The sequence below is a fragment of the Nylanderia fulva genome, unplaced genomic scaffold (assembly GCF_048542155.1).
Source record: "Nylanderia fulva isolate GAGA-0341 unplaced genomic scaffold, ASM4854215v1 Scaffold112, whole genome shotgun sequence".
In the NCBI taxonomy this organism is placed as follows: Eukaryota; Metazoa; Arthropoda; class Insecta; order Hymenoptera; family Formicidae; genus Nylanderia; species Nylanderia fulva.
The window spans coordinates 41,251-55,849 of NW_028189324.1; the positions used below are offsets into that span (position 1 = coordinate 41,251).

Here is a 14,599-nt window from a genome sequence, read left to right on the forward strand (position 1 = left end):
TTTGAAATGAGGTGTCTTTTTATATTGTTGGTCTTATCTTGTGTCATCTTCAATAACTTTTTCAAAAAAACGTGGTTAAAATTGTCAAAAAGGACGATGTCAAGTAAGCATAATGCTAATTGTTAAGGATATATATTTTAATTTTTGACATACGTTAATCGTCAATTTTTTATTAATCGCAGCGCCTACGGAACGTATTAATTTCTCGCATATTAACGATGAAACTTTTCGAGATTTGATTAAAATTAAAGATTATATCGAGGCGAACATTTGTTGGATATGACGGATTGAAACACGCTTTAATTGCTTATAAATTCTCGACTCTTATTGAAAAACTAACATTAATTTTCGATATTATGTGGAATTTTTGTATGATTTTGTATTTTTTAATAATTACTGTAATATAATACTGAGGAAGACCGCGTGCGGTTGAAACGTTTATTTTATAATGATTGTAATTTTTATTTAAGTTTGAGTATAGAATGTTTGTAGCTTTTACATAATGTTTTATGTTTAGTTTATACATGGAATAAATTTTATTTGACAAAACAACTCTAATAATTGCTCGATAAGTTGGCCTTTTTATTTATCACTAGTTGTATTTACAATATACGAGCAAAACTTTGTATCAATTGATTTTAAATTATCATATTTATATTATTATTAATTTAATAAATTTGTGTGCCCCATTAACCGTGCTGGCTCTCATTGCCTTTATATTTTTTATATATTTTTTATTACATTTTTATTTGATCCCGAAATATATTTTACTTTTAATTTTTTTTCATAAAGTCTTAAGATACATATATTTGCATATAAATTACATGGATCGTCAAGTACAAAGTTCTATCTTTCACTAGTTATAAAAGACAGAACAATAAGCTAATCAGACAGAATAGTGTTGAATGTTTGACTTTTTAGATATTAGTTGTAGCTAACAATAAGTTTTTTTTATATTAAATCCTTTTCTTTCTCGAGGTATAAACTGAACATAATCATATCAATTGCTCACAGAATTGAGTAGAAGTACACAATGAACGTGTCGAAAATATTTCATTATTATTGGACGGAAATAGCAGGTAAGTAACATGATGTCAATGACAGATGTATTGGTATATAATCCTATTAGAATATAAAAAAAATGTTTTATAGAAAAGTTCGTTACGTGGAAAAGTTTATTTTATTTAATATGAAAAATACAAAAAAAGTTTTTATATCCCATTTATAAAATTTCTTATTTAATATAGTCGTCTTACGCTTCTATCAATTTTCCCAAATTTTTGTTCTAAAGTGCGACATGTCTTCGTGATCTATAATCGTATACGCTACTTCGATGAGTGCCCGAAGGGAAACAACTTTGAGATGTCTAGACTAGGTGTGTCTTTCGATTACACTCCACACGTAGTAGTCGAGAGGGTTAAGATCGGGATTATTACAAGGCTAGAAATCCTCCTTCGACCAAAACATATCCACGTTAGAGAGCTAATTTTGAATTAAATGACTGATGTGAGCGAGAGCGCCGTCTTATTGAAAATGTGCAGTTTCCCAGGGTCACAACCTCCATCCAAAGCTTCATCAGCTATCCTCAGAAATCTTCAAAATATTTCCTTTGTAACCGGTTTTCTCTTGTGAAAGAAATTCGGCGATATAACGTCGCCCTCACTTGAGACGACGCTTAAGACGTAGATACTAGTAAAAAAAAAATTTTGCTTTTTACGACGATGTTCTCGGTGTTAGCAAGCCAATCGTCCTTCTTGGTCGACGTTTTTCGAGCGCGCGGTCTTTCTACAAGAAATTGCCATTCTTTTATTATATTTTTAAGGAGAGATGTCAAAATAAACTATTTTTGACCTAAAAGCAGAACCTACATAAATCAACAACTGAAAACTTTTTGGAATTTTTTAGAAGCAAAAAAAAACAATTATTTGTTCACCAGGTCCGGGGAAAGTTGTGAAAATCAAAATTTATTATCGATTATTGGAAGTCATATAAAGATTTTAAACTTTATAGCCATGATGTCTATTCAAAATAAAATCAATTATACACTTATATATGGAAAAATAAGTAGTAATGTGGAGAATTTAATGTTTTGATTTACATAATTTACTTTACACTTACAGGATGTGCTTAAAGTTTGGAAATTATTGAATATTTTATAAACTGCATTTATAAAATACATTTAAAAAAAAATTTCAAACAAAAGTTGTAGCGCTTAAAGTATTTAAAGTATTTATTTTATAGAATCTCAAAAATAGTTTACAATGGTTGATTTAAATTCTGCTTCTGGGTCAAAAATCCCTTATTTTTAAATCTTCCTTTGATTTTATAAATTTGATTGTTTTGAGATTATAAAAGTCTTATCAACGTATCCAACCTATCTTAGCGTTAATTAGCACCTACCCTTGAATTATAATATATAAAAGTGTCAACCCTTCGGGTCACCGATTTTATTGAACTATTGTAGAAATATAGTATTCATATAAAAGTAATACATATTATTTGAAAACAATGCGTCTCTCAAGCGTTGATGAGAAATCGCGGTGTGAAGTTTAGTACATTCCTTAGTTTTTTCGACTCACAGCGGACTTAGCAACGAACTACAAGTATAAAGGTTGCCAGTTCGCGTCCCACTTTTTCTATAATTTCTTTTTCTTTTTTTTCAATATTTTCTATATTATTATACATTATATAGAATAAATTTATTATTATTACTTTAAAAATATTTATTATAATTTGAATTGTATTGTGCATAAACCATGTAAGCGCATAATATTATTTAATATTTAAGCAATATTCTAGTAGTTTTAGAATATTTAATATATATTAGTAGTATAGTGGGCACTATGGCCCGTCATAACAAACCCCCACCACCGACCCGTCTGGCGCCGAGTCTTATCTTATCTTTCCCCCACCACCGGCGTCTGGTTTTTCCGAGTGTGGGTGTAGGGGGAGAGGGTGTTGGGGAAAAAAAAATGGCGACTGGCCCCGAAAGGTGGGGATGAGAATTTTTTTTATTTTTTTTTTATTTTTTCTGATTTCCTCTGGATTTGAACCTGGGGCCTTCGTGTTTCCGAGCAGGGTCCTAGTATGTTGAGCTAAACGAGATCTTACTAGTCTAAGGATTAGATGAGGTATTTAAGCTAAAGTTGCGTAGGGTACGGTATGGGGGTACGGGTATACGTATGGCAAGGATAGCTCGTCGAATCAAATGGTCGATATTGGACGGGGTGGGGTAAAAACAGTTAGGGTATACGTATGGCAAGGATAGCTCGTCGAATCAAATGGTCGATATTAGACGGGGTGGGGTAAAAACATTTTGACCAAGAAAAGCGTCATGCGGTCGACCGGGGATCGGTGGCAGGTAGTAACTGACAATGCCGTAGGGTAATAAAAAAAGAACACGCAAATATTTGTACTGGCGAGCATTCCGACTCGTGTCACGATAAAAAAAATAATGCATCATCGTAGATTAGAAAGAATGCTTATTGTTGAAAAGATGTCGGATAAAATTTTATTTTAAAATAACTCGTTGCTTAATGAAGGTAAACAGAAACATGGATGTTGAGGAAATTTCTGGAAAGAGGAAGTGAAAGAAACTTGAACAATGGTTTTAAAAGTACAAATATGATTTATATTTAAAATATTTTTACAGAATAAAATTATTCACAAACATTTCAAGAAAATATTCGTCGAATAATTATTAAAATTTACGTTTTGATATAATTGTATGTACAATTTGTTCGAAATAAAGTGAAATTATTTCTAAAAATGTTATCTCAAAGTATACATCGAGAAATGTTAAATCTTTCAGTTGGGTACGTACATTACGTTCTATTTCCTTACTGTTACCTCTGATCGTGAGTTTCACGATACTGTTATTAATGCTACCGTTGACAGGAAGATTTAACTGTATTTCGTTAATTAAATATCGAGCACATTCGTTGACATTAGTTGAAATAAAATTTAGACGATTTAAATTAGCGTTCACACAATCAACTATATTTTCTACACCTTGAAAAGTCGTTCTCTGCATGACTATCGCAATGTTGTAAGTTTTACGTTTCTTCGCCTTCGGTCCGTTTTCGTTCGTATCCTCCACAGTCTCGGAAGAAAGATCTTCTTGCTCGTTTTTACGATATGTTATTAGTATGGCTCTAGCACCATATGCGGTAGTGAAATTTACAATTATCTTGTTAAAGATGATCGAGCTCAAATTAATTTTATCACCGTTTAAGTAGCTCGACATCGTTTTCATGTTTTCTTGAAATTTTTGCCACGATTCCATGTCGAAGCAAATCCCTACAGCTCCGTGAGATGTTAATTTAACAACAGGCAGAAAATCCAGTTCGACGTTGTCTTCCGTCATAAGACCCACTTGAATTTTCTTCGTGTAGGATGAATTCAATCCGTATGTTGTTGACAGCAGCATACGTGGTTGTTGCTCGATTTTCTTAAGATTGGTCATGGTAGTTGCTACCGCGTAGAAAATCAAAGATATAATAATCAAAGACACGGAAAAATCGAAAAATCGAGAACTTTTTACTAACAAACTTTTTTACTAACGAACTTGAAAGTCCGGACGATGAAAGACGAGTGAGCGAAGATTTTCAAGAAAATTTATAAGAAGGAAGATAAAATAGTAAAATGGTAGGGAGAAAATGTATGCGTAGATAAATAAAAATTATGAGGAAGGGATTTTTTAAACAATATAAATAATATAATTTTTAATGTGGAAGGGGAATTTTTTAAACAATAAAGCGATAGAGAGAAAATGCATGCGTAGTATAATAAAAATTATGTGGGAGGGGAATTTTTTAAACAATATAAACGATATAATTATTAATGTGGAAGGGAAATTTTTTAAACAATATAAATGATATAATTTTAAATCTGACTTCAGAGAAAATATAAAATTCCTATCGCTATCGAGAAAAGATACTTGAAAATTCCTCATCTTGATTTCTATAAACTTTTTGTAACTAAGTAAATAACGTCCTAGATTAAATATTTTCTGTATCTAAGTAAATATTACCATATATATATAAAACATGGGTAAAAATACACGGCTATGAGAAAAAAGATAAAAAAAAGATAAAAAAAGATAAAATAAAATCGAGAAAAGATACCTGAAAATTCCTCATCTTGATTTCTATAAACTTTTCGTAATTAAGTAAATATCGCCCTAGATTAAATATTTTCTGTATCTAAGTAAAGATTACCATATATATATATATAAAACATGGGTAAGAATACACGTCTATGAGAAAAAAGATAAAAAAGATAAAATAAATCGAAAAAGTTACCTGAAAATCCCCCATTTTGATTTCCATAAACGTATAAATACGGCTCTCGGAGTTAAGTTAGCTAGCTACATTTTTGAATTTCGTCTCTCACGTACTCACGTATTCGACGCAAGTGTACTATTAAATTTCAAATAATGAGTTTGAAAAAAGTAATTGAAATTTGTCTATCACTAGCGCAGAGTTTATGCGGAAAATATTTTTCCAAGCATATATATGAATTAACATGCGCGAGTGAAGACAAATGCTTCAATATTTTTGGAAAATTCGCGGGGGAATGTCCCAACGCTGTGCTAGCGGTATTATTCCGACTAGGACATTTTAGAGTTTTTCGCGAATTAGTGATTATCGCGGGTGAGGTGATCGAGTCGCGATACTATTTTGGTGGTGAGAAAGAAAACGACGCAGCAGGTCACATAGAATATCTCCTCCTACATTTTCATCGAGTTCTCCGGGGAGAAGATAATAATGGTAAGTTTTTATTTTTTTTTTTACACTTAATTATAAATAAAAATTAATTAAAACTACCCCAATTATTTATTTAAATCGCTTAAACTTTAGCTTTCGTACGCCCTGTCGCACGCGTTACAGGAAACCGGTTGCGCGTACTAGAGAATCGCCCCGTATCACTTAGATTAAGGTTAAATAGAAGACGACGAGCGGATTCTTCGCCGGAGCCCGGACCTTCGCGTAAGTTTTTAACATCATAAATTATATCGCGCTGCTAGAAAACATTATATTAAACAGGAAATTTTTTAATAAAAATAATATACGTTCCAGGCCGTGCACGCATCGTGTTAACGCCGGAGCTGGAACATCCGGTTATTGATTTAGCCGAAAGTGATAACGACGCGAAAGAGGTGCGGGTTCGCGAAGTAAGTCCGTTCGATGAGGCGGCCATATTTACTCCGCTTGAAAGTAAGTAAGAAAAATACTACAGTGCTATATATCAACACAAAAGATTTTTTAATTATGTGAAATACTAATAATATATGACTGATAAATATTAGATGACGCGGCGAATGAAAACGTGGTCGTAGAGGAGCGAGAACTGGGGGAGGAAATCGACGAGGACATAAACACGATTTCGGAAGATGATGAGGAGCTGGAGGAGGAAGTGGAGGAGGAGGAGGAGGAGGAGGAAGATGAAGAGTTGGAAGAAGAAGAAATAGAGCAAACGGAAGATGAAGAAGAAGAGCCGGAAGATCGAGAAGAACAAACGGGAGATGAAGAAGAAGTGGAAGATGAAAATAACAACGCCACGTTTTCTGTAGAAGAAGAAGAAGAAGAAGAAAATAGCGGGGCGATGGGTGAGGAAGGTAATAATTTCATATTTTATATTTAATCTTCTCCTACGTTTAAGTTTTTTGTTTATTTTAATTAAAATAAAATTTTATTAGGAATTTCTTTCTCTCCTAACATCGCGCCCGAAATTTCATATTCACCGGAGTATTAACCCTCGCACCGTGATACAAATACCCCGGTAAAAGAATATTAAAACGTAAGTGAACTTAACATAATTATTATTAATAACAACATTTTCACATTATTAATAAAAATTCAAACGTAAAAGAGTAATATTTTATTAAATATTTTATTTTGTTAATATAATTTTTATTTCTCACAGTGCAGAGTGGTGGGGGAAGGAACGTCAGAATACAACAAGAAGATTCCCAAACCCGCTCCGCTGAGGAAACTTCCGACGAAGAGCGACATTTAGAGGCTGCTAGTGGACAAGAGGAAGAAGAAGAAGAAGCGGAGGAAGAAATCGCGAATCAAGAGCCTGATGGTAATTTTAGATATTTAATAATGTTGGCGGAAAACGTGCGTCGCTTTAGAACTTTTGGTGTAGAAGGACGGGAAATTAGTTTCCGTATTCGTCCGATACCCGAAGGAGCAAACGTGTATGAGTGGTTAGAAAATGCGTTTCGCGAACTTCACGAGTACGCGTTGCATTCGTGCGAACCGAGGGATTATGTCGGTATATCTTTCGATTCCGCAAGTTTAACCCGCGGCCCCGCAGGTATATCGTTCCGACCTTTGAGAGATTTGACTTACGAAAATATTTGGGAACTCGTAAGCTCGTTAGCGCAAAGTTGCGGAGGACACGATATAGCGCAAGAATTTAACATTCGGATTTTTAAAGTCACCCCTCCCATTGGTCGCGGCCGTAACAGGATTACGCACGATGTTATTGCTAAACGCTCGATTTTAACAATTTCCAATACCGATAATTTATGTCTTCCTCGCGCACTTGTATCGGCTCTAATTTTTAACGAGCGTGGAAATTTACGCACGGGAGAGTTACACGCGAAATGGAATGCGGTGAGAAGACAAAACTCGGTGTTACAGCGCGAGTTTGCGTTGCAACTTACGAGGAATGCCGGTGTCACGATTCCGGAGGAAGGGTGTGGAATTGATGAAATCGAGCGTTTTCAGCAATATCTCGCGAGCGAAAATGTCGCGATAATAATATATAACGACGATACTTTTGGTCGAGGGGGTAATCCGCTATTCGATGGAAACGAATTTCTAACCACTTTGCAGCGGGAAATAAAAACTCGTCTAAATCTATTATACAGTTTAAATAATAAACATTTCGATGTAATTTTAAATTTAAATGCAGCAGCAGGCGGGCGGGGATATTGTATCCCGTGTAATTTAAGTTACCGCTCCGATGTGAGAGAGCATCGATGCTCTAATAAATGTCCGCGATGTAACGGAGAGCCGCCGTGCGAGCAATCATTCGCGGATCGTACTAGGTGCGATAATTGTAGACGTGAATTTTTCAATCATGCCTGCTTGGAGCGTCATCGCGCGGTAAAATCATACGATGGTAAATCACGTCGGAGTGTTTGTGAAACTATACGATTTTGCGAAGATTGCGGACGTTTGATTCAAAGAAATAATCAACACGAATGCGACACGGCTTATTGCGCTACGTGTCGTTCTCTTCAACCTTTGAATCATCTTTGTTACATGCTTCCCCTTCGTCGGCATGGCGATAATCGTCCCTATCCGAGCACTTCCGAACACGCGTATGGAAATAGCGAACAACAACAGCGGAGAAACGAGGACGACGACGATGACGCCGAAGGTTCGATTAATCAGACTCGCGAACGCGTAGAAAGCCGGGTCACATTCGTGTTTTATGACATTGAGACGAGGCAAGACGAAACGCTCCAAGGTAGCACAAATGTAAAAATTCACGTACCTACGCTCTGCGTCGCTCAACAAATTTGCGAGGAGTGTGCAGAAATGGATGAAATGTCGATGCGATGTCGCTGGTGTGGTATTCGCGAATTTATATTTTGTCGCAACCCTGTGCAGGAATTTGTAGATTTCGTAACGCGGCCGACAAAATATTTTAAACAAATAATTTGCATCGCGCATAACGCGAAATCATTCGACGCGCAATTTATTTTGAAATATATCGTTGAAAACCATGTCTTAGAGCCTTGAGTCATTTTAAACGGTACGAAAATAATTGTATTAACGCTAGGTCATACGAAATTTATCGATAGTATCAATTACATGCCGATGCGTTTATCCGAATTACCTAAAGCTTTTGGACTGACAGAAGGTACGAATAAAGGCATTTTTCCACATTTATTCAATACTATCGATAATCAGTCTTATGTCGGAGCGTTACCCGGTGTTCAATGTTATTCACCCGATTCTATGCAGATGAAAGAACGCGAAAAATTTCTCGCGTGGCACTCCGAGATGACGCGCGCGAACTATGTGTTTGATTTTCAACGTGAAATAATGCTTTATTGTCGTAACGATGTAGATATCCTTAGACGAGCGTGTATGGCTTTTAGAAAAATATTCTTAGAGCGTGGAAACGTGTGTCCATTCGAGGAATGCACAACCATCGCCTCAACGTGTATGCGAGTATTTAGAAAAAACTTTTTACGCGAAAGAGAGATCGGTATCATTCCAATGGGGGGATACAGACATGCGAATATTCACTCGCGTAAAGCCCTGCAATGGTTGATATGGAAAGAGCGGGAGCTCGCTCATCAGATTATCCATGGCGGTCGCGCTCGAGAATATCGATTACGCGATGGTACGCTAGTCGATGGATACTACGAGTCGGTAGAAAATAACGTAACGCAATATTACGCATTACAGTTTCACGGTTGTTTTTGGCATGGTTGTCCAAGATGTTTTCGGGTAAATCGCGATAGACTGCTTTCGACAGATCGTACAGATACATGTGATTCACGCTACGAACACACCGTTGCAACGACATTTCGTCTTCGTAAGCGCGGATATAGGGTGATTGAGAAATGGGAATGCTACTTTGATCGCGAGATGAATGAAAATGTCGAGATGCGCGAATATCTACATCGACATCAAATGATAGACGTCAAACCGCTCGATCCCCGAGACTCATTTTACGGCGGACGCACAGGAAATATCGTAACGCGATACGAGATCACGGGTACGGAAAAGATACGTTACGTGGATGTATGTTCTCTGTATCCGTTTGTGTTGAAGACCGGTGATTTTCGGATCGGTCATCCGACAATATACGTAGGTGAGGAATGCGAGGAATTAATCGGATTATCACCGGGATATAATTTCGATTCAGTCGAGGGGGTCGTGCGATGTAAAGTACTTCCTCCCCGCGATCTCTTTCATCCTGTATTACCCTATCGCGTGCAGGGTAAATTATTATTTGCGTTATGCCGTAGTTGCTGCGAAACATTTTCTCAGATTGCGTGTACTCACGAAGCTCACGAACGCGAATTCGAAGGTACATGGATATCGTGCGAATTACGAAAAGCAATCGAGAAAGGATATTTTGTGACAGGGGTTAGTGAGATTTGGCAATATAACATCACTCGTTACGAAACCGGTACGCGACAAGGGGGTCTATTTACGGAATACATCAATACTTTTCTACAATTAAAGCAAGAAGCTAGCGGATGGCCGAGCAACTGTGTCGATAACGTTGCTAAAGAGCGTTACATCCGTGAGTATGAGGAAGTAGAAGGAATCGTTCTTGAAAAAGATAACATTGCACACAATTCCGGTTTACGCTCGGTGGCTAAATTATACTTGAATTTTTTTTGGGGTAAATTTGGTCAACGTGCAAACTTACCGAATACCGTGATTGTCAAAACACAAGAACGATTAATGAGTTTGCTCACTAGCCTTCAACATGAAATAACCGATATATTGCCTGTAAACGATGAGGTGATATATGTTTCGTTTCGACTACGAGAAGAGGCGATCGTACCTTCGCCTCTTACTAATGTTATAATAGCGGCTTACACGACGGCTTAAGCGCGATTAAAATTGTATGATTATTTAGAAAAATTAGACAAGCGCGTTTTATATTACGACACGGATTCCTGTATTTATGTAAGTCGCGGAGATCCGCAGGAATACGAACCGCATACGGGTAATTTTTTAGGCGACATGACGGATGAACTCGCTAGCTACGGACAAGGTAGTTACATCGAGTCGTTCGTATCCGGTGGTCCGAAATTTTACGCATATGTGGTCCGTACACCCGAAGGACTCACGCGAAGTTTGCAAAGTAAAGGGTATAACCTTGAATTTTGAAAACTCGCGTTTAGTTAATTTTAATAGTATTAAAGATTTATTGTTGCGTAAAGAAAGAGAAGAAGAAGAAGAAGAAGAGGAACGGGAAGAGAAAGCGCTCGGAGAACAGGTTGAAGAGGCGATTCCTGGGACATCGATAAATCTTCGTTTTAAAGCCATTCGGCGAACCGCATTTCACGATATAATAACGCGTGACGAAACAAAAATATGCAAGCCTGTGTTATTAAAACGAAGATTTATCAAAAATCGATATTCTCTTCCTTACGGTTATTTACCGAAACAATGACATTGCTCTCCTCTTCACTCTTCTATCTTTGCGGAGATACGCGTGCGTTTTCCGCCACTTGCATAGCAATGCAAATATTATATAAAAGTGTAAATATTTTAAAAGTAAAATGTAATTCATCAAATATTATAAAATATTATACTTTATACTATATTTTATAAATCGTAGTTTTAAAATACCCGTAGTTTAAATTTTATTTTTATATTAGAAAGGATAAGGAATAGTTTAACTAAAGTTAGAAGATGTAGATATTAGTAATAAGAAAAAAATACTTTGTAAATATAAATACAAAAATTTATATTTTTAATAAAAAATATTGTTCAGTAATAAAATTTATATATTTTAATAAAAAATATTGTTTCCCCATTCTAGTTTTAATAATAATAATTAACCTTTTAAGCGAAATCATTTTTATTTAGTGAAATATTAAATTTTTTAACAAAAATTTTTAATATAATTTTTTTTTGTCTGAAAAACTTTAACATAAAAATATTTAATTTTTAAAAAATTCTTGTTACGTACAATTTTTATATATTCAAATATATTCATGCCGAACTCACATACGTCCGCTATCGCAAGACATACACACCAACGAGAACATTTGATTAAAAGCTGATTGTGGGCAGCGCAACGTAGCGCTCGTCAGCTGATCGGTAGCGGTGCGCTAACCAGGCGCTCATCAGCTGATCGGTAGTTGCAAGCTAACCAGGCGCTCATCAGCTGATCGGCGCTCGTCAGCTGATCGGCGCTATTCGCTAGCACGAGCATGCGACCGCCGCGGGTTGGCCCCCGGTGCGCGAATAAGCTTTTTCCGCCGTAACTCATTTCATACTATGAGTAATATTAAAATTTAAATACACGGACGCTCTTTACGCTAACTTTTGTTTTTAAGAACGCGCCGGATTAGACTTTCTTTCATTTACGAGATTGTACGTAAACGGTGAATATCGCGTTCATTTTGGGGAAATGGATGTACGCTGGAAACATCCTTGGACGTCGATCGTTTGCGGACCTACGGAATGTGGAAAAACGATTTTCGTGAAAACATTTCTTCGTTATTTGTTCGACGTGTCCGATACTCGATTCGAGAGAATTTTATTTTATTACGCCGAGTGGCAAGATGCCTATCAACGCCTGCAATGCGATGAAAATGAAAGAGAAGAGAAGAGTAGCGTAAGAAAAAAGAACGTATATGCAAATAGCGTTCCGATAAACTCGAAGAAAAATATAATCGAATTTCACGAGGGTTTACCGCGCCCGGAAGATTTTTCTTACAATCCACTCACCCCGAAATTAGTGATAATCGACGATCTTATGAGAGAGTCGTCATCGTGCGATGTTATCGTAGATCTGTTTACTAAAGGAAGCCATCATAAGAATCTCAGTGTTATTCTCATTTCGCAAAATCTCTTCCATCAGGGACGCGGACAACGCGACATATCTCTCAATGCGAATTACATAGTAGTTTTCAAAAATCCACGCGATCGCGCGCAAATTCGGCATTTAGCGCGTCAAGTATATCGGGACGATCCTAAGTTTATGGAAGAAGCGTACTACGACGCTACCTCGAAGCCTCACGGGTATTTATTGCTCGATTTAAAACAATCGACTCCAGATGAATATCGATTTCGGACGTGTATCTTTCCCAACGATAAGCTGCATTACGCGTACATTTCACGTAGATCGATCAAAAGAGGCGGAGGCGTATAAAAGGCTCGTATTCACACACGACTTGTCACTCGTGCAATTACACTGCGATGGTAAAAAAAGAAAAAAAATCGCAACCGGCATCATCGTCGTCGTCGAAGAATTCATCCGACGGCGCGGTAAAAATCGCTAGACGATCTATCGGCGAAAGAAACACGAATCTTTTGAAAACTTTATGTTATCTGAAAAAAAATCAAAGAACAGCGTTTTTACGTTCCGTCGATAATAATCTCATTAAGTGTATTCAAGATTGCGTTTTCAATACTCTTAAAGGTAACGTACCGCTTGCGAGTAGTGAAAAGAAACGCCTTGCTAGACACAAATCGATCCTACGTCGTATTGCTGCGAAAAAAGATAATTTGAAAGTTAAGAGAAAACTATTGGTGCAACGCGGCGGATTCTTACCCTATCTTATTGCTCCTATACTCGGAGCTATATTATCCCGGATCATTGGAGATTAAAAAAGGGACGCTATTCTGTGTATATTTGTTGCGTCAAATGTGAAAAAGATAAAATATTTACAATTCAATAATAGAAAGAACAAAAAAAATGGTTTTCATTTTGTCGGAAAATCTCGAAAGACTGCAGCGACAACCGGAAATTTCCTCTAACGCGTCGGCCGATAATTCATCGAATTAAATTACCGAGATATCGAATGTGGAAAATGATACTAATAATTCCGTACGGACCCCGGGAACTCCTTTGTCACGGCTCGATGCAGAGATGTGGCGTATTCTGAATCTCACACCTCAGGTCAGCGAGGACGAAAGATGGAAAATGTATAAGGAGGTACTTCAGCGTTATCTTCAATTTATTCGTGCTGCGAGAAAACGTTTACGCAAAAACGTGCACGCCAGCGATGAACGCGATGGAGAACAGGACGAAGACACGAAAGAGCAAGAGGATAATAACTTCGATGATGACGATGAACTTATGGAAACGCAAACTTTAATTACCAGCGACGGTAACATTAGCGCCACTAGTAGTAGTAGTAGTTTCGAGAAAAAACGCGATCAATCAGCGGAAATGATACAAAAAATACTTAATAGTGTTCCGAAAAGTTATCGTAGTAAAGCACGCTTGATAATGAAGCAACTGCTCCTTGCTCCGTCATCTAAGATTAACTGGAATAGACAAGGGCTCGTAACTATAGACGGCGACATTGTGGAGGGTTCGAATATCGCGGAACTTATAAACGATGCGGTACGCGAGAGAAAAACGGTAGAAGCAACCGGAAGAAATCAGTTTGCTCGATTACTACGTGACATAGGTACGTCACCGCGTCTCATAGGAAATCAAAAGTTATTAAAAGTAGGCGCGCGATCTCGCTATATTACTACCGCGTTACCTCGCGGATCCTCCACTCCGATCACACGTTCAAAATCGTACAGTCACAGGTTAGACGAAGCGAGTGAAACCGAAGGAGATACGCAATTTATATCCGCCGACGAGGAAGGTGACGACGACGACGGTGACGACGATAGAACATTATCACATACCGTAGTTTCTCCGTCAAAGAGAAGAAGAGGTTTACTCCATTGGATAAATCTCAATTGATGGAATTCGAAAAATTGTATTACGACCCCTCGCATTATGCAGGCTACTCTGCGGTGGACAATTTATCGCGAGCCGTTAAACCGAATTTTACGCGTAACAAAGTCGTCGAGTGGCTTAAATCACAGGATGCATACACGCTGCATCGACCGGTACGACGAAAATATGAAAC

The 14,599-nt window shown here is 37.1% G+C and overlaps 4 protein-coding genes across 4 annotated transcripts; 3 read left to right on the forward strand and 1 right to left on the reverse strand.

Annotated features, from left to right (window-relative positions):
- Positions 1-881: 881 nt before the first annotated feature.
- LOC114945733 (uncharacterized) lies at positions 882-6,992 on the forward strand. The gene is made up of 7 exons (XM_085488533.1): positions 882-1,079; positions 1,292-5,771; positions 5,862-5,990; positions 6,081-6,218; positions 6,311-6,619; positions 6,701-6,801; positions 6,928-6,992. The coding sequence occupies exons 2-6, from the start codon at positions 5,438-5,440 to the stop codon at positions 6,754-6,756; spliced, it is 966 nt and encodes a 321-aa protein (XP_085344659.1). The 5' UTR covers positions 882-1,079; positions 1,292-5,437; the 3' UTR covers positions 6,757-6,801; positions 6,928-6,992.
- On the reverse strand, positions 3,695-4,503 carry LOC146724872 (uncharacterized). The gene has a single exon (XM_085488538.1). The coding sequence runs from the start codon at positions 4,463-4,465 to the stop codon at positions 3,701-3,703; it is 765 nt and encodes a 254-aa protein (XP_085344664.1). The 5' UTR covers positions 4,466-4,503; the 3' UTR covers positions 3,695-3,700.
- LOC146724873 (uncharacterized) lies at positions 6,918-8,772 on the forward strand (the record flags this gene model as incomplete). The annotated part of the gene is made up of 1 exon (XM_085488578.1): positions 6,918-8,772. A coding segment is annotated over one exon (1,845 nt), but the record flags the coding sequence as incomplete, so codon positions are not given.
- Positions 8,773-9,245: 473 nt separating this feature from the next.
- Positions 9,246-10,598, forward strand: LOC146724874 (uncharacterized). Its single transcript, XM_085488580.1, has one exon. It carries the CDS (start codon positions 9,246-9,248, stop codon positions 10,596-10,598), a length of 1,353 nt encoding a protein of 450 aa, XP_085344706.1.
- The last annotated feature ends 4,001 nt before the right edge of the window (positions 10,599-14,599 follow it).

Bases quoted from the DNA above. Each gene is read 5' to 3' on its own strand.
- LOC146724874 (XM_085488580.1), top strand. From the start codon at position 9,246: ATGGGGGGATACAGACATGCGAATATTCACTCGCGTAAAGCCCTGCAA.
- LOC146724872 (XM_085488538.1), bottom strand. From the start codon at position 4,465: ATGACCAATCTTAAGAAAATCGAGCAACAACCACGTATGCTGCTGTCA.
- LOC114945733 (XM_085488533.1), top strand. From the start codon at position 5,438: ATGAGTTTGAAAAAAGTAATTGAAATTTGTCTATCACTAGCGCAGAGT. The intron at 5,772-5,861 runs GTAAGTTTTTAT...CTTAAACTTTAG, and splicing joins CCGGGGAGAAGATAATAATG to CTTTCGTACGCCCTGTCGCA. The intron at 5,991-6,080 runs GTAAGTTTTTAA...TATACGTTCCAG, and splicing joins GCCGGAGCCCGGACCTTCGC to GCCGTGCACGCATCGTGTTA.